We start from the raw sequence: 20,833 nt of genomic DNA on the forward strand, positions 1-20,833 counted from the left end.
TAATTTCAGTGGAAATGCGTCTTATGTGTGTATGTAAAGTTATTGTGGTTTTCTACTTGAATTATGTTTTGTGTGACTAAAAAGTTGGAATTACATCCTCACCTCTTCCCTGCCTGAACATTACACACAGACCTTATTTCAGACATTTAACCAAAACCCATTGACTTTGGGATGATGGAACAGGAAGTGCTACAATTCTAACTCTGTTCTGTTTGTTTGTTTAACTGCAAATGACAGTTTTCTCTTTAATGTACAGTACGTGAACACGTAAACTGATTATGGGGTTCAATAATGCCCCTATTGTCACGGGTGGTTGCAGGAAGGCAGATGGAGACGAGGATATATTTCCAAAAACGAAGGTTTAAGGTAATTAAACACAGGACAGCAGAACAGGTAGCAACACACACTAAATATAATGGAGATCAGACGAAGACTGACCGAACATAAATACAAACACAGATTACACTGATTAACAGAACACAGGTGATACAGATGACGATGATGACTAAACAGGTGATACAACTTAACTGAATGACAGTAACCATGGAAACGAAGGAGTGGCGGGAAAATAACAAAGGAAAACAGGAACAAATCAAAACACAAACTGAAAGTCCAAACATACACTGACATGTGACAGTACCTCCCCCTCCTGGAAGGCGCGACCTTGTGCCGTAGATAGACCAACTGCGGAGGGAGGGAGGAACGGAGGAACGGAGGGAGGGAGGGCTCAGGAGGAGGACGAAGAGCAGGTGAAGGGCAGACAGAAGGCAGGAGGGACCAGGGCGGAGCAGACGATGCAGGAGGCCAGGACGGAGCAGGCTGTGCAGGAGGCCAGGGCGGAGGCAGGGCAGGCAACTCCAGGGGGCTGACTGACGGAGGTGGAGCAGGTGGAAGAGGACACCCGGATGAAGCCGGAGAGCCGACAAGCCAAGGCGATGCTGAGGATCCCGAGGGACATGGCGATGCCGATGGCTCTGGTTAGCGAGACGCAGGCGGGGATCCAGAAGGCCGCGTTGGAGCCGGAGCGACTGAGGACCAAGGTGGAGCTGGAGGGAGTGAGGAGCCCAACGGAGCCAGAGGGACAAAGGGACGAGGCAAAGCCAGAGGAGTGTAGTCCCGAGGCGAGGGCAGGCCGACGAATGACCAAGGTGGAGCTGGAGGGACGAGGGAGCCCGGCGTAGCTGGTGGACTGATGGACCACGGTGGAGATGAGGGAGGTGGGAGCCAAGGTAGAGCTAATGGACTGACGGGCCGAGGTGGAGTCCTGAGGCCGGAGGCGGAGACCAGGGATCCACAGACCATGATGGAGTTGGAGACTGGCAGACCCACGGCGACCCCACATCCCTGATGGTGGAATAAGGGTGGGAGAGGGAGGCTGGGTGGGACTTCAGGAACAGGCTCAGGAACCATCTCAGGCTCAGGTTCTGGAACAGACTCAGGCTCAGATTCAGGCTCAGGAACAGATACAGGCTCAGGGACAGATACAGGCTCTGGGACAGATACAGGCTCTGGGACAGATACAGGCTCTGGGAACAGGAACAGAAATCTTTGCTGAGTGCTCGACAGGCATGACGTGAAGAAGCTCTATAAGGGTGGTCTCGGCGGCTGCTGGTGATGGTGGTTGTTCTCTGGATCGGGACGCAACGCACATCAAACACCTGCTGATGGCTTCCCTCCAGTTCAGGCCATCAGTGTTTGGGAGGTCGGTGGCCTGGTGGAAATTGGCCCCCGATCCAGAAGAGCAGCATTAGGGTTTCATCGTTGAGGGGGCTAGTGACGGCTCAACGAACAAAGTTCACCACAAAGGAGAAAAATTCTGTGCTCTCTTGAGCAATGGCGACAAATATAGCCCTGTCGTCCATATGGGCTGGTCCGATCTTCTGTCACGGGTGGTTGCAGGAAGGCAGCCGGAGATGAGGATATAGTTCCAAAAACAAAGGTTTAATGTAATTAAACACAGGACAGCAGAACAGGTAGCAACACACACTAAATATAACGGAGATCAGACAAAGACTGACAGAACAGACGTGTTAAATACAAACACAGATTACACTGATTAACAGAACACAGGTGATACAGATGGCGATGATGACTAAATAAGTGATACAACTGAACTGATAATGACAGTAACCATGGAAACGAAGGAGTGGTGGAAAAAGAACAAAGGAAAACAGGAACAAATCAAAACACAAACTGAAAGTCCAAACATACACTGACACGTGACACCTATGTTATTGCAAATGTTTATGGCCATGCATCATTTTACACTTTAGTTAATTCAGACTGTTCTTTTGTCCACCTTTTTTCCAGATTGTTGAAATGACACAGAATTTTTTTGGGGATAATGGAGTTTTATTTTAATAATAAAGTCGAGATGAAATGCACATCTGGACATATCCTTAGAAAATGCTGTCTAAGATGATATATAATTGTGGGTAAAACTTAACATATTCTAATTTGACAAGGAATTTGTTTTCTAGTTACTAAAAAAAGTAACATACTGCAGTTAAGAGTGGTAGACTGTTTCATCCACACTGAGACAGTATTTTTGTCCTGTGACAACTGAGTATTTTTTGAAGACATTCTGCCAAGTGGATAAATTTGAAAATGCCATCTACAAAAAAGATGATTTAAAGCTACAGTTTGTAATTTTTTTTCGCCACTAGGGTTCACTAACCTCTTACAATAACAAAGGCTTAGATTGATGACGCAGTAAATGAGAGTGGAACTTGTCTTCATGCTGATGGATCTAACGTTAATAATAGGGCTGGGTATTGACACAAATTTCACAATTTGATTCGATTTCGATTCACAAGCTTGCAATTCGATTCGATTTCGATTCCGATTCGATTCAGTATTGATTATTCTGGATATCAGGTACATTACATGGCAAATTTTCTCAAGGAAAACAAATCTCTTAACTTAACTGTAAACTATAGGAGTCAGTTGTAGCCTACTAGGCTTCATTAGCCTACTATAATATTGAAGGTAAAAATGAACTGATTTGCATACAAACTCTTAAATTACACTTTTATTTAGTTTTTCTAATAATAAAGTTATATGAAATATCTCTTGAGCTGAGCTGCGCCAAAGCGATCTCACGCCACAGCGCCAAAACTGTATTTATGGTTTTGAATTTCGTAAGAAAATGGACGTAAATTGAAATCTGAGACTTTGTTTCATATCTGTAACATATAGGCAAGGACGAAGCGGAGAGAGAATCCACATGCAAGCACGACTTTAATAAAACAAACAGGTAATCCAGGGCAAACAACGGAACTCAGGACAGGAACATGAAACAGCTACAAAACATGGCACAGAACAGGAAATAACAAAAGTCCACACAAGACAAGGGGAACACAAGACAGGAATCATGACACATATGTTAAGGACTGCCAAGGCATTTGTAGAATGGAAAAAAAATCTAATTTAAATGTAAAAAAAAAATTCCAAAAAATGTCCACTATTGTATGTTGTTGCCATATGGCAACATATCATAAAGTACCTTAAAACAATATTTTTTTCCAAATCTTTTTTTTACAGCACTTCAAGTTAAGCCATTCTAAGAAAAGAAAAAGAGTCAAATATTTTTTTCTATAGGTCTATCATAATGCGTGCGGTAGAGGGTTAAATATAGTGCATGGGTTGTATGGAAAACTTGAATACTTTTTGGTGTTTTTGTCCTTTTGGAGCTGGACAGATATGGTCACTATGATCTGTCATCGTAGAAAAGCTCAGTTAAAATTATTTTAAAATGCCCTTTTTGTGTTCCACTGTAACCTAATGAACTTGAAAAATAATGACATATGGGTTTAGAATGACATGAAGGTAAGTACATAACATGGTTTCTCTTTAAACTGAATAGCATCTGGATCTCTGATGTCCTACAAACAGAGCTACATCAAACCAGTAAATAACACAGATCATTCACATCAAAGACATAACAATAAAATGCATGAGACTTAAAAAAAAACCTTGAAACTGTTGTCATTGACTTAAAACAAAATGTATGCAAGTACCAAGACAAGAACAAGTTCATAATACAAACAATATACTTCTACCAACACCTAAAATATTTATCTCTGAATTGTTATTTTCCAAGGATCTCTGAAAAAGATGCATATTCCTGGTGGCACTGCTCATTTGAGCACATTGAGTCTGGTAAAGAATAAGTGTACCTTCATGGTTTCCAATCCATGGTCATTTTATCTTGCGGTAGAGAATACATTTTAGGTTGATCCTATGTGTTTTTAGTCCTTAAAATTTGAGTGTTGTAGTTACATTTTCTGTGTCCTCATAAACACTTTATCATTTTCTTCGAGTCATTTCTCTCTACAATGTTAAAAGGACAGATATATATATACCTGATGTTCCTTCTGCTTTTAACTAATGCTAATATATATATATATATGCACTCAGTGCCGGGCAGACCCCTGCTGGGCCCGCCAACCAACCTCTGGATGTAAAAGGGCAAGTGTATGCAGTCATTCAGAGAGGGGACAGAAAGATTGAGGAGGAGGTGTTCATTGTGAAGGACCTGACCACACCCTTATTGGGGCTCCCAGCTATCCGCAGACTACAAATGATCCCTCAGCTCAATAGCATTGACGACGCAGAAAAACACTTCCGCTCAACTTACCCAGACGTATTTAAAGGGCTGGGTAACCTTAAGAGGGAGTATAAAATTAAGCTGAGAGACAACACGGCACCCTATGCCCTCTCGGCCACGCGACGTGTGGCCATCCCTCTCTGGGCCAAAGTCAAAGAGGAACTAGACCGGATGGAGAAGATGGGGGTCATAGCCCGTGTTGAAGAACCGACTGAATGGTGTGTGGGTATGGTCCCTATAGTGAAAACGTCAGGGAAAATTTGCATTTGCGTGGACTTAACCCATCTGAACGAGACCGTCGTCAGAGAGAGACACATCTTACCGGCAGGGATGAGACACTGGCCAAGCTGGAAGGAGCCAGAGTATTCACAAAGCTCGACGCGACATCAGGCTTCTGGCAGGTACCACTCCACAAAGACTCAATGCTGTTGACGACGTTCATCACATCAGAGGGCCGCTACTACTTCAAAAGGTTACCTTTTGGCATATAATCGGTTTCTCTCAGCTGATTGATGGCGTTGACGGAGTCCTATGTCACGCTGATGATGTCCTGGTTATAGGAAGAGACCGGGCGGAGCATGACGACAGGCTGCACAGGGTGCTACAGAAATTCAGAGAGGCTGGGCTCACTCTGAATGAGAAATGCCAGTTTGCCCTGACAGAGATCTGTTTCCTGGGTCATGTCATAAATTCTCAGGGCATCAGAGCAGACCCGGGTAAAATAAAGGCAATCCTGGAGATGCCAGAGCCAAAGGATGTGGCGGATGTTCGCCGTTTCATGGGCATGGTGAACTTTGTAGGCAAATTTTCACCACGCCTGCCAGATCTGACAAAGCCCATTCGTGACCTGCTGAAGACAGAGAACAGCTGGACATGGGGAGCACCCCAACAGAAAGCGTTCCTGGAGACAAAAAAAGAATTGGGATCAGAGACTGTGTTAGCCCAGTATAGCCCAAATCACGAAACTATGGTATCGGCGGATGCTTCTTCATATGGACTTGGAGGTGTCCTGACACAAAAACAGACAGACGGAGAGTGGAGACCTGTCGTCTTCATTTCTAGAAGTCTGAACAAAGCAGAATCAAGATATGCCCAGATAGAAAAGGAGGCTTTGGCTGTGACCTGGGCATGTGAGCGCTTGCGAGGATACTTGAGTGGACTGGACTTTACCATAAGAACTGATCACAAGCCACTCATAATTCTCCTGAAGTCCAGAGCACTAGATGACCTCTCGCCGAGGATTATCAGATTCAGACTCAGGCTGCTCAGATTCAACTTCGACATCATCCATGTCCCAGGTAAAAATCTGATAACAGCTGACACAATGTCCAGAGCGCCTCTTCCAGCAGCAGCCACAGAGGCGGAGCAAGACCTGGAAAGAGAATGCAAAGCTTACCTGGACAGCGTAGTAGAAAGCCTGCCAGCCACACTGACAAAGCTGGAACAGATTAAGAGTGCACAAACCTCAGATAACACCTGCAAACGTCTCAGCTGATACATTGCAAATGGATGGCAGGGACACATGTGCATGAGCAGCTGCTACCCTACTGGCCCAATAGGTCAGTTTTGCATGAAGGAAGAGGACTGCTCATGAAAGGAGAGAGACTTATAATCCCTGAGTGCATGAAACCTGACATCCTGCAGAGACTGCACCAGGGACATCAAGGTATCAACAAATGCCAAAACAAGGGTCAGAGAATCAGTCTGGTGGCCAGGCATCACGTCTGCTGTAAAGCAAATGGTCGAGAGATGTGAGATTTGCACACGCGAAGCTCAAACACCAGTCGAGCCTCTGCTCACAACAGAACTCCCAAGCAGACCATGGCAGAGGGTTGCAGCTTATCTCTTCCAATGGCAGAATGGGAACTTAGATTTAGTCATGATAGACTACTTCTCTCGCTATATTGAAGTTTGTCCCTACCTGGCAGCACATCAGCAAAACAGACTATTGCAAGATTGTTTGCCAGATATGGATGCCCAGAAGTGCTTTTCACAAACAATGGTCCGCAATTCTCCTGTCATGAATTCGCTCAGTTTGCACGGGATTATGACTTTGCCCATGTGACAAGGAGCCCCCGTTACCCCTGCAACAATGGGGAGGCTGAACGGGGCCGTCAGAACTGTCTCTTTTAGTGAAAGAGGGAGATTTCCACAAAGCTCTCCTGGTCTACAGGGCCACTCCATTGGTGCACGGCAGCTCCCCAGCACAACTACTGATGGGGAGGAGAATCAGAACACCAGTCCCCGTGTCACCAGAGCAGTTACAACCACAGTGGCCCGATCTTGAGAGGTTCAGAGAAAAGGACACAGTGTTGAAACTGAAACAGCAACGAACATTCAACCGGAGACACCGTACTCAAACCTTACCACCTCTCCAGCCTGGACAGCACGTGTGGATCAAACCCACATGCACAAGAGAGACTGTTGTTAGTCCGGCACCTACACCACGCTCATACGAGGTAGAGACCCTGGAGGGAGAATGGCTACGACGCAACCGTTTCCACCTCAGGAAAGTTCCAGTGCCTCCAGGTGACATGACAATGACTAGGTCAGGGAGACTGTCTAAGGCTCCTGAGAGATTGGGCATTTAAGGCGAGACACGGCAGGCAAAAACATTGTTTTTTTTTTTACTGGTCAATTTTGAGATTTGGGGATATTTGTCTTCAATAACATGTCTTCTTTCAGACTTGTGTTGAAAAAAAGTCCGAAATACACATTTAGGTCTTTATTTTATTACACTTTGTCTGTTTGCGTCTGTAGATTTCTCATAAATTCAACAAAAGTTCGCGTTCTTAATCAACGTGCTGCTCCGCGATCTCTGCCGTCAGCCTGTCATCAGAAGCACCGTTAGGAAGCTCTCTATGTTGTGTACAATCCTGTCGGATCCAAATATGGTCATTTCCTTTTTATCAGCAACCAATCGTGAAAGTAAAAGGGCTGAATGCGCAATCTCATTGGCTGATGAAAAATCTTTAAAGCCCGTTTTCTCAAAATGACTTTTCTCTCATTCTCCAAGTCCGAAATCTCCACTTCAGTAGCACCTATATACACCAAACTTTCCAGACTTGTACCTAGTTATATTATGAAGACATTTACAGAGGGATTTGTAAATATATTATTCCTAGCCTGATTTATATAACATTTTATTCCAAAAAACATGGCGAAAATCTTTTTTTTTAAGGCTATTGACAGTATTTTCTGATTTACAGGATAACAAAAGTAGATATCCATAAATCCCTCTGTAATTTTTTTCCCATCTAATATGTGAACACAATGAAAAAATAATTTTTAACCTGGCTTTATCCAATACTGAGATATCGTTTTTTTAAATATATGCAAATTAGTGCATATTTGATTAGATATTGCCTGATTTGCATATTTAAACATTAAATTACAGAAAACTTGTAATACATTTTTTTCTCATCTTAATGTAGGTAATCAACTGGGAAAGTTTCATGGTGATATCTGCTAGTTAAAAATTTTACCCTATTCACCTGTAGTGTCTCGCCTTAAACATGAAACACACGCATACACATCACAGAGGATAAGAAAAAAAAAAGGGTCATAATTTTCTGTTTGAAAAGTGAAATGTTTATTAGAAAAGCCATGTTCTGATATATTGAATCTTGCAGTTACTTTAAGATAAAGTCTGCAAACTTTATTCGTAAAGTTATAAATTAAGTGAGTGAAATAACTAAGTAGCCAGACTGTTGAATGTATTTCATTATAGGTTCTGTTAAAACAGTTAAACTTTCATATAAAAAGGGGAGATGTAATGGCAGGTTATGGCCACGTGGGGGGTGGGGGGGGGGGGGCAACAAATAACAAAGTTATCTGTTGTCATCCTGAGAGTTGTGTAGAGGAACAATACATCTACATAATACATTTTAATGATTTCAAGAAGTAATGTAGAAATGCGGTACAGTTGTAACACTGTGAATCATGCAAGCTCGAACTGTCATCATCCATGAGCACATTCACATTAGCATCCTCTCTCTGCATGGAAAATGTCACTGCATAGTCTACATTCCTTCAACAGCATTCAAAGAACTTTTTTGGGAATATGTTTTTCATTTTCTTAGTCCTCTTTAACTGGGACGAGATTGTAATTAATGTCTGGTCAACAAAACTGTTGTGCCTGTTTTTGTTATTGATTTGTCTTCATTTAATTTCCATAATTTCCATTAATACTTTAATGTAACACTCTGTTTTAATATGTGGTCCTGTGCTGACTGCACTGATACTGATGCATACATTAATAATGTCTGAAAACAACCAGAGCAAAATGTTTCAGTATATTTCATTTAAATGTTTGAAAACATTTTTTCAACCCCCATTTGCAAATCAGGTTTATTGGCAAAATGTACAGACTTTCAGCTGTTTGCAATGAACAAATCAAACAAAAGTAACTGAAATAGCTCAACACAACAAATGTTTCAAGTGGTTACTTTTAATGACTTCTGCAGTCTCAAAATGATTCCACCCCCTGAATAGAATCCCCCACAACAGCACAAATCTGCAAAACAGGTGTTGTCTCATGCACACCTGATGCAACTAATCAATGACACATGAAATATCTGAACTGGCTAGGTTTGTTGAGTGTTACGATTGACTTCATGTTAGAAATATGGCTAAGTCAAAAGAATTGAGTTGAATTGAGTTTGGCTGAATCTCTCACTGACTGAATCAGTCGAAGCAGTTGTTGACTTATTCACTGCAGCGGATTAATATGATTCAGCAGATCAACACATCACATCAGACAGCCTGAACTTTAGTTCTATTTAGTTCGGAAGGAAGATGGCGGAGCGGACGCGGAGTACGGCAGGTGCTGCTGGAGTTTGCTCAGCCAAAACCAAATATAAGTACAATACTAACTTCAATAAGAATGGGTTTTGTTGCAAATCAAACTGAGAACTGAGAACTGGAACCAGATTAAAGCAATTTACTGGAAATATGGCGTATCGAGGCGGAATGATTATTTACATCTTAGCTCTCCTGCTGCTTTCGCTCCGTTGCTGCTGGCTTGGTCGAGCTGGCGGTGTTGCGCGGGGAAGCGTTGTTGTCTTCGCTCAGCTGAGTCATCAAGCTGTATCAAAATATCCTGAGCAATGGAACGGCTAACTTACCAACTACTGTCCGGCCACGCTCTAGGATGAAATCTTCAAGCCCAAACTACAAGCTAACCAGCTACTTGCTAATCACGATCTTACTGGCAGGTGACGTTCATTCAAACCCGGGACCAGTTTGCAAAGTTGAACGAAAGCCATTTTTGCCGGATAGCATTACACCTCAGCTTGTAAACGCCACTGAACTGCATCAAGGAAGTGACAATCGATCTGTAAGTCCGATTGCAACTCCACAAAACACTATTCTTAACCTGAATGGCTGTAAAGAACATTTAAATAGAATGACGAATAAAAGGAAGTTTGAACTTTTTCAACCAGTTAACCCGTTTAAAGCAGTGTGGGATAAAAGACTAAAACCCAAAGGCCTGCTCGGCGGACATTTGAATATAAGAAGTATTGTATCAAAGACAGAGCAAATTGAGGGTCTGCTGATGGATTCGAATTTGGACTTTCTTTTTCTCTCGGAATCATGGCTAACTGAGTTATCACCAAAGACTGCTTTTGCTGTACAGGGATATCATGTTTTTAGGAAGGATAGAAAATCAGGTAGAGGAGGAGTCCTTCTGTATGTTCGTAATCATTTTAAATGTGTGGAGGTTCATCTTAATTCAACGCAAGATTTAGAATGTATTATTGTTACTATTGTCTTATCTCCTCAAATGTCTTTTACTGTGGTTGGATTATACAGACCCCCAAATTATACAAAGACATTTTATGATAAATTGAAATCTGTACTAAAGGAAATTGGTACAAAAAAGGAATTAATTGTTTTAGGTGATTTTAATATAAACTGGGCGGAAAAAGCTAAGAGATATCAACTTAAAAGTATATCAGATCAGTTGAATCTTACACAAATGATCCTTGGCCCACCTAGGATTACTCAATCAACACAAACTCAGATAGATTTAATTTTTACTAATAAACCTGAAAGAATTACAAAATCATTTAATTTGGTAACAGGTATGTCAGACAACAACCTGACCTTAATTGTAAGAAAGTTGACAAAAAAAAAGGTTTTTATACAGACAAGAAGGCAAAAGCTTTTTTAATATTATACCAAAATCTCTAATTGGCCAATTCGAGGAGAAATTAAAGCACCTGGACTGGAATGATGTTATCTATATGATGGATAGAGTTAATACGACTAAAAATTAATTTAGTAAAAATATATCTTACTCGAGTAAAGTACATCTGCCATGGTTAAATGAACAGCTCTGGAAGCTAATGAAGCAGAGAGACTTGGCATTAAAGGCTGCTCTTAAATCTAAATTACCACATGATAAGAGAAAATTCCAGAATTTGCGAAATAAAGTAGTAAAAGAATTAAGACAGGCCAAAGCTAATTATTTTATTAAATTAATTGAGGATTCTAAAGGAAATAGTAAATTAATTGGGAAAAATATTGATAAAATTACAAAGAAGGAGAATAAATCAGTTCAAAATTGGATTATACAGGACCAATCGAAACTAACAGAAGATAAAGAAAAAATAGCTACAATTTTTAATTCCTTCTTCTTGAACTCTGTACAGTGTCTGGCTAGGAAATTTGGTGCTAGATCTGGAGTACTAGAACCCATAAACAATGAAACGCCTGTCTTCACTATTGAAAATGTCTCAGAATCTAGGTCTAAAGATGTTTATGATACTGATGCACGATTTTTTAAAACTTATAAATCAATTCTTTGCAAACCTCTAACACACTTGACAAATCTGTCAATAACAAACTCCTATTTTCCAAATTGCTGGAAGGCAGCAGTAGTGACACCTATTTTTAAAGCAGGTGATAGGACTCTTCCATCAAATTATAGACCCATAAGTATCCTTCCAATAGCATCAAAAATTGCAGAAACAGTAGTTTGTGATCAATTAGTTTCTTATTTAAACGAAAGTGAAGTGAATCTACACCCAATGCAATTTGGGTTTCGAAAAAATTATTCTACTGAAACTGCTAATTGTTATTTTCTCGAACAAATTAGAAGTCAACTTGACAAAGGTGGTGTTGTTGGAGCTGTGTTTTTAGACTTAGCAAAGGCATTTGACACAATGAATCATAACTGTTTAATGTCAAAACTTCAGAATTTTAATTTATCAGATGCTGCCTTGATGTGGATGAAATCATACCTCAGTAATAGAAGTCAATGCACAAGAGTGGCTGATAAATGCTCTTCATTTTCTAGCTGTCCTACGGGGGTTCCTCAGGGGTCAATTTTAGGACCGATTTTATTTAGTATTTATATTAATGATCTGCCTCAAGTATGTCCAGGTGTAAATGTTATAATGTATGCAGATGATACTGTGCTTTTTACTCATGCAAGAACTAAAGAACTAGCTGCAAACAAACTGTCATCTGCAATGGTGAAAGTCTCAAATTGGTTGAATGAGTCTTGTTCGTCTCTAAATGTAAGTAAAACTGTATGCACGTATTTCACTGCACGAAAACAAAACTCTGTGAATCCAGATATCATATTTAATGGTGAAGCAATCAAATTTGTGACACATGTTAAATATTTAGGAATAATAATAGACCAACACCTGTCTTTTAAAAAGCAAGTAAAAAGGGTTATAAATAATGTTAAATTCAATTTGAATAATTTTAAAAACATCAGGCACCAGCTCTCTGAATCAGCTGCACTTCTTTTAGTACATACTCTGATTCTCCCTCACTTGTCGTATTGTATAACAACTTGGTCACAAGCAGATGCAACTACACTTAAGCCTGTGTACTCCCTTCATAAACAAATCATGAAAGTGTTGGGGACTATCATCATTGTACTATTTTGAAAAGGTTACATTTTTTAAGTTTTAATAATTTTGTATTTTATACTGATGTGTGCCTGATGTACAAAATTATTCATAATCTTGCTCCACCCCCTCTTCAGGGATGCGTGACCCATAATGGAAGTGCAGGTATAGAGCATCTGCCAGGGGAGATTTGGTACCGCAGTACAGAAAAACAGCCTTTGGGCAAAAAGCTTTTTCAGTTAGAGTAGTGGGGTTGTGGAATTCCTTACCTACAAACATTCGAAGCCTCAATAGCTTCTCAATTTTTAAAAATAAGCTTAAGTACTGGCTCCTATCACAACAGATCTGCAACCACTAATGACTGTGTTGTACATTATCTGTTTTATATTCTGGTTTTAAATTTTATATTCCTGGACCTGTATGTATTGTGATGTTTTATGTGGTGTATATGTAATGTATGTTATTTTATTTGTTTACCTGCCCAGGGACAGCAGATGTAAACTAGCTATTAGCTAATTCTGGTGCAATTACTTTTAATTGTGCATTGTCCCTGTAAAAATAAACAATAAAATGAAATGAAATGAAAAGAATAGTCCAAAAAGTTAATAGAAGGATATCATTGCCCTTTACAAACAAGGAACAGGATACAAAAAGATAGGGAAGGCACTAAATGTTCCTAGAGACACTGTTGGAAGCATAGTGTGCAAGTTCAAAGTTGAAAGAACAGTGGTTACACTACCTGGACGGAGCAGAAAAAGGAAGCTATCAACGACTGTAACCAGATTTCTGAAAAGGTAGGTTCAGAAAAACCCTTGAGTGACTGCAAAAGACCTGCAGCAAGACTTTGTGGCAACAGGCACTGAGGTTTCAGCTTGCACAGTATGGCATGTACGAAGCAGATGGTTTCCAAGCCAGAACTCCAAGACGTACACCACTGATGACCCAAAAGCACAGGAAAAGTGCTCAAAATCATATAAATAAGCCACAGAACTTTTGGGATTCTGTTCTGTGGAGCGATGAAGCAAAACTGGAACTTTTCTACCCTATGGATCAGCGGTATGTCTGCAAGAAAGAAGAATGAAGCATATGCTGAAAAGAACACTCTGTCTTCAGTTAAGTACGTTGGTGGCTCTGTGATGCTCTGGGGCTGCTCTGCATCCTCTGGCTCTGGAAACTTGCAGCATGTGGCAGGCAAGATGGATTCATTTTTGTATATCAGGAAATCCTAGGAGAATACATCATGCTATCAGTGAGGAAGCTGAAGCTTGGGCGTCATTGGAGAATGGAGTCATTAAAAGTTGCATTTTCAGTTGAATTTGGGGAAACCACTTGAACCATTTATTGTGTTGAGTTATTTCAATTACTTTTGTTTGATTTGTTCATTGCAAACAGATGAAAATATGTACATTTTGCCAATAAACCTGATTTGCAATAGGGGTTTAATCATTTTGATTACAACTGCAGTTTGGCCTCAGTTAAAACTGTATTCTGTCTACCTTATTATTTTGAAGTTGTATTTTAGTATTTTTGCAATGCAATAAGCTAACTTTATAAACATGCTAATAAAACTTGTAAAAATTAGATTATAGCAGCAAATAATTTGTCATTTTTGGCATTATGTTGATTATCACAAAAATGTATTTCAACTTGTCTCACCTTTTCTTTAAAAATATATATATAAATATATGGCTTTCAGTGAGGCACTTGCAATTAAAGTAAATGCTGGTCGAGTGTTCGGTGCCAGAATGGGAAAAGCTGCAATTTGAGTTTCATAAAGGACAAATTGTGATTGCATGGCACCTCGGAACTTCAATCTCAGAAAAAGCGCGCATTGCGGGTAATAATAAGTAATAAGTACATATCAAATGTGGTGCATGGATGGCCAAACGACAAACTGTCATCCAGCCGTGTGTCGTCTGCAGCTCACTGACGCCAGAGGTGAGCAAAGACTGTTGCGCTTTGCAGGCACCTGGATGGCACTGTTGAGCAGAAGATGTTTTCTTGGGATACTGGAATAGCACAATCCCTGCCAGCTGTCTGATATCTGACCACCGTTGTGGACCAAGTTCACCCATTCATGTAAACTGTGTTCCCAGCCAGTGATGGCTATTACCAACAGGATAATGTGCCATGCCACTCTGCCAGACTCGTCAAGGAGTGTAATGCCTTGGCATCCAAATTCACCTGACATGAACTCAATCGAACATTTGTGGTTCAACTTGAAAAAGGGGGCTTGCACTACATCACCACCACCCTGCAATGAACGGGAACTGGAGGACCTGCTGTGGACATTATGGTGCCAGATACCCCAGGAGACCTAACGCCAACTCGTCGAATCAATGCCTCGCTGCGTGGCTCGTTTTGTGGGCTAAAGGAGGTCCCACACATGATTAGGTTATTAGGTATGTTACCACACGCAGATGACAGTGTAACTTTAGGGCTTTGCACACCCAGGGTTCCTGGGTCATCTTGTATCATGTTTTCTGCTTAACATACTTATGACTTTCTGAAAACATACTTTTCATACTTAACAATTTTTTAACAATAATTTAACAATTAATCCTGGGTACTTATAATCTGATGTTTTTTTACACTTTACATTCTTAAACCCTCAGTTAAATTTCTTATTTGCACATTTGTGGCATCAGCAGCCATGCTCAGATAAATACAGCATGCGAGTGGTTTAAATAACCAGCTTATTTTGAGCTTTCGTATTGGTAAGTAAAAATGTTGACACATAAATCCTGATTGGTGTTTTAAAACACATACAGCTTCTGTGAATGAATGTGACTGTATGAAGCTATGATATGAGGCACATTCTGTTCAATTTCTTGTTGGTTGTCTGTAGTTAAGCTTCTAGGTGTAAACACTGCTTTGTTTCATACGTTTGGCACTGCAAACTAGGGTGATTTTAACACACATGTACACAGAGGTCAATAAAGGTCAATTAAATAAAACACACCAATAAAATATTGTGTGTCAAAATCTAGCATGATACACAGATATAAAAGAGAATACAAAGATATCATTTTATAAAAGTCCTCTTTTAAAAGTAAGAAAAGAAAGAAACATATGAAAAATATATCCATGATTTACCTTTACCTCACATTTCTTATGGCAGGACAACTTGCACACTGCAGGAAAAGAAAAGAAAAAAAAATGCATTAAATGTGATCATAGAATTATTGGATTAAAAGTTCAATATACAATCATTTACTCTTACTGTACCAATTCACACTATAAAAGTGCTTTGTAAAGATAATCTAATCTGTGTTCTACAAGACAGGTGCAAATAGGCTATGGCTAATTTCACTACCTCTGCCCACTATTTGCCCTGAGTACAAATATTCAGTTACTTCTAATAACACTTTATGTGAATGACATGTCACTATTTGTATTTAATGCAAACAAGATGTTTGTTGCTATGTATGTTTGGTGCAAACAGCATTTACCACTATTTATACTGTAATACTATTTACAGTAAAAATAGCATGTCCCTTGCAAAAACATTTCTTTGCGGCTAACTTATGGGTACTTTGCGGCAAATCTGCAGCAACCTAAAAGCAGTGAGTTTCTCTGAGGTGAGGCAATTATACTTCATAACAAATTATATCAATGACAAAAATATGAAAATAGCATGAACTTTATGTCAATAGATATGACTGAAGTTCTGCTAATGTGACAGTTCTTCAGATCTAGATGAATTATGTAAGTGATTTTTTTATTCAAAACAGCAAATTAGTTAAGAAACATTATCTATCTATCTATCTATCTATCTATCTATCTATCTATCTATCTATCTATCTATCTATCTATCTATCTATCTATCTATCTATCTATCTATCTATCTATCTATCTATCTATCTATCTATCTATCTATCTATCTCACTTGTGTGTCATATTTAATCTGTGTCCCTCTTTTCTCCCATACTTTATATTTACTTATGTAAGTGAGGTTTTCATTTCAATGACTGTAAATATGCTGCCTGCTGAGAATGTTAGATGTGATTAGATGAATAGTCATGCTCATATTCTGTATCAGTTGTATATATAGATTGTTTAGAAACTCATTTATTTACCAGTTGATCCTGAAAGAGAATGAAGCCTGCCCCTGATACTGAAGTCATTGGCAGTCTTAAAAACATGGCTTGTAACAACTCTTGAGAGGTTCCAGCATGAAGGCCCAGGCTTCACCATTCACAAACTCATGGAGGGACTTTAAGAATCATGTGATCTGTATGGCAAGACATCAACAGCATTTAAGTTAAAATTAATAAAGTGAGCAATGAAATGAATAACACATGCTTAATGTTCCGTCACCCCATTATACAGTTTAGTTTCACTCTCTTTTTCAGTTCATTTTCAGATCATCTGAAAATGAAAGATGCAGATTTCAACAAAGAAGTGAACTCGTACCTGTAGGGGAGTAGTCATGCTTAATAGGATATGTGAATAAAAAAACAAGTAAATGAATGAATTTAGTGTTTAATGGTTGAGGTTATGATATTTTTTTTTTAAATATATATATATATATATATATATATATATATATATATATATATATATATATATATATTGATTGTTTATCTTGGTATATATTGATTGTTTATCTTGGTTATTTAATATTATGTATTGAATTATAGCTAACCACTGCTTTTAATTTGAATTATGATTTATATGTTGAAGACAAATATTTTTAGAAGTATTGCACATAGTGTTTGATTTTTTGTTGTTGTTTTTTAATATGTATTTGTCAAGAGATAATTGTTTTATATATTCAAACCTTCAATGGTATAAAAAATACTTTGAATCTACACCAAAAAGTAGAAGCACTTGTATTACACTCATATTCACCATAGACTTGCCACAACTGTCAGCCGCAAAGTTGCTGCACACTGTTCGCCACAAAGCTCAAATGTAAAAAAATGATGAATTTGTGTCAATGTTCACCATAAGTTTGCCACAGGAGTTTGTCAGAACACTATATTTTTGCAAGGGATAGCTTCTCAGTGAACATCCTGACTGAAACCTCAAGTCTCAAATCATTATATAAATGCCATCAAGGAAAAAAAAAAAGGAAAGACTGAGGAGGTCTCTAGAGCAGAAAGATTAACTTTACTGATTGTGAAGTCAAGATTTTAAGAAAGGGAAAGAAGATGGCTAGCATGGTAGGCAGCAAGATGCCATTCAACATCGAGTCAAATAAATATTACTGATGCAGCAAGACAGAAATCACTTTTGTTAGTTAGAATTCAGATATATATAAGGATATACAGTATATGTTAAGCAAAGATGCTAAGGAAACTGCAATTATGGAAACACATCAACAGAAATGCACAGAGAAAGACGCTGGTCTGTGGAATATCCAACGACCACAGTGACCACAGGTCATTGTAAGAAACAGAGCAATAGAGACAGTCAACAAGAATGTGAGGGATTTGCAGGCCCAAAATGCAGATACCCAAGTGCCATGAAGATGCACAAACTGTGGTTTAACCTGGCCCAAGCTATAAGCAAAGAGGGGGTCAAAGCAAAACATGCTACTGATGTCGGGCTGAGCAGCAGCAGTAGAGTGCGTGTCACTCATTAAGTAAAAATAAAATAACATAAATGTGTCAAAAAGACATACTGAGGGTATACAAGTCAAAAATGGAAGCTGCAGAGTTTAAAGGGGAAGCACAGTGCACAAGACAGACAAACAAGGAAAAGTGCAAAGAGCACATCACACAGAGCACATAGAGCCAATGAATAACTCAGCACCCATAGTACCCATACTAAAGCCTGACAATTCAGTGAGACTATGTGGGGACTACAAGTTGACCACAAGCACCTCCAGACTCTTGCCACAGTACTGCCAAGACTCTGCCAAGAGCCGAGCTACGACTGAAGCGAAAAGCATATTAATGGGAATGGAGGAAATGTTCAAGGACACAAGGTGGACACTGGAGAGCAGAAGGTTCTGCAAAATTTCTTCACAGTTCTAATTATAAGTGCAAATGGAGTGTTGAACAAGAGGATACATTTGAACAGGCAAAATAAATTATTCAGTCAGCAGAAGCCTTAGTCCACTATGACCCCCAAAGAGAGCAGTTTCATTCCTCCTGACCGCCAGAGGTGGTGCTAAGCACTAGTGGATTATCACAGCGCCAGCCAGATAGGTCAAGAGAATATAACAACAAACTCACGCCATGACAGTAGCTCGGTGCCCAGCCTCTTTCGCTTTCTCGCTCATGATTACTTTTTATTGCATAATTACTGTCATGTAGGTTGTTGTATGCCACCCGGTGCTATCCGAAGGGCAGTTTTTGATTCATTTTATGTGTGATTCTGAGTGTTTGTCGCAGTCATAAATCTTTCGGTCCTAACCTAAGATTTAATCTGTCATGTAGGTTACTGCATTCCACATGGTACTATCCAAAGGCTAGTTTTTGATTCATTTTACGTGTGATTACGTGTTTGAGTGTTTGTCATAAATATTTCTGTCCTAACCAAAAAAAATTATCTACCAATTGTTTTTTTCCGGGCTCATGTTTTTCACTGTTTGAGTTCCTACGGTACTAACAGGACGTTGTGGTGTTTCCACCCTTTTACAACACACTCCATGCGGTGTACAACTAACACTATATCTTTATTCTAAGCATTACTAAATTGATAAAGAGACAGGATGATACAAGTAGAATCACCAGGAGTACAACAGGTAGGAATTGTTGGATTGATTTCTGTAGAACTACACAAGGGCAAAGAGCCTTTTCTGTAAAGGGCTCCCAACTCTGGAACATGTTGCCAAATGAGTTTAAAGCAGTACGTTAAATAAAGTATTTTACATTTAAGGTAAAGCAGTGGTTTAAAATAAATAAAAGTGGGGCAGGAGCCTGAGACAGTAGCAGCATTGGTGGTATTTCCTGATGAAGCACTAAGAGGTTATGTACATGTATGTGCATCCAAGTGCACAATGTGGATGAACTGACATATTATTGAAGAAGGCATATGAGTCATTAGCTTTTATAACTCAAGCAAAGAATACCATATACCAGCTGCCTCTTGACTTTAATTGACTTGGCCCTCAAATGTGGACCCTTCTGTGCCTCAGTTCCTACAAACTACTCTACTGGCTATGGATCATGTGACTTGTGAGCTTGGGACACTATCAGCAACCCTCCTAACAGCCCAGCAGTATGGCTTGCACAGGCACAGTTACCTGAAGATTGTAAAAAGACCCTGAGAGAACTACAAATTGTACTGGGACATCTTTTTGGGCCCAATGTCTCTGAGGTATTAGAGAAAAGAATGAAACTCTCAGAAGCCATGAAAAAGCTAACTCAGACACCACGAGCACCTTCTTTTAGGATGCCACCAGCTCCAGCTCAACTGCGCTACCTGATTTCGGAGCAGCTATTACGTCACCACATGGCTTCCCAACTTCAGACACCACCACGACATAGAGGGACTAAAATGGCCCAGGGTCATCATACTAAAGCAGAGAACATAAACCCTCATGATCTTGTGCCGGTAGTTGGTCGCTTCTCTTTTCAACATCTAAATTACTGGAGGAGTTCAGTGTCTGACCCCTGGGTTCTGGCAACTTTGAGCAGGGGATACAACCTGCAGTTTCGACGTCGGTGGATTTAAAGAGTTCAATGGCCCTTTCTCTAGAAATTCGTTCACTATTGGAGAAAGGAGCCATTACAAAAGTTCCTCCCCTCAGTCAGAGGGATGGTTTTTACTCCACATACTTCCTTGTTCCAAAAAAAGATGGCGAGTTACAGCCGATCCTGGGTCTATGGTGTTTAACCCCCTGGTGTCGGCCATCGCGCCATCGCGATAGCCTCGCTTTTTTTTCTTATCAGTGCGAAAGACACTCAAATAACTCTGTCGATTTTTGTCATACATTTGAGTGTTTTATATATATGATTCAAAACTGTTAAATGTCTACTTTTATTTGTGTACACTCATAGTAAAAACTAAATGTTGTGATTTTCGTAAAATAAAGAAAATAAACATGATGCGCGTTCTGCCATCTCTCTCTCAGTGTGAAGTCCATTCTAATCCACAGAAAATGAACTGTAACTCAGTGAATACTTGCCACACAGAAATGAGAGAAATGTCTTTAGAAAGCTTGAAGTGCTATTTTTAAATGATACAATTCATACAAACAAATATTCTCTTTTTAATTCATCCGTATGAAACCAACGAGAGGTACAGTTTCTCATGCTCTGCTCATTATCTCTAATGTGACCACACCCACACGTGCACAAGCGATTATCATGCTAATCGTCCACATGAAGGAATGCAAACCTGTAAACGCTCCCCCATCACCTCAAAACAAAGCATCAAACTTCATCATTCCTCTGATTTT

The 20,833-nt window shown here is 39.6% G+C and overlaps 1 protein-coding gene across 3 annotated transcripts in view; it reads right to left on the reverse strand.

The window, feature by feature from the left end:
* tns1a (tensin 1a) overlaps window positions 1–20,833 on the reverse strand; it is a 122,955-nt gene that overhangs the window by 50,707 nt on the left and 51,415 nt on the right. For all 3 annotated transcript variants that reach the window (XM_084426088.1, XM_084426087.1, XM_084426089.1), the window contains exon 3: window positions 15,574–15,611. In XM_084426088.1, coding sequence (XP_084282214.1) covers window positions 15,574–15,611 — 38 coding nt within the window. The remainder of the gene's footprint in view (window positions 1–15,573; window positions 15,612–20,833) is intronic.

This window comes from Rutilus rutilus (assembly GCF_951802725.1).
Source record: "Rutilus rutilus genome assembly, chromosome: 12".
NCBI classification, from domain to species: domain Eukaryota; kingdom Metazoa; phylum Chordata; class Actinopteri; order Cypriniformes; family Leuciscidae; genus Rutilus; species Rutilus rutilus.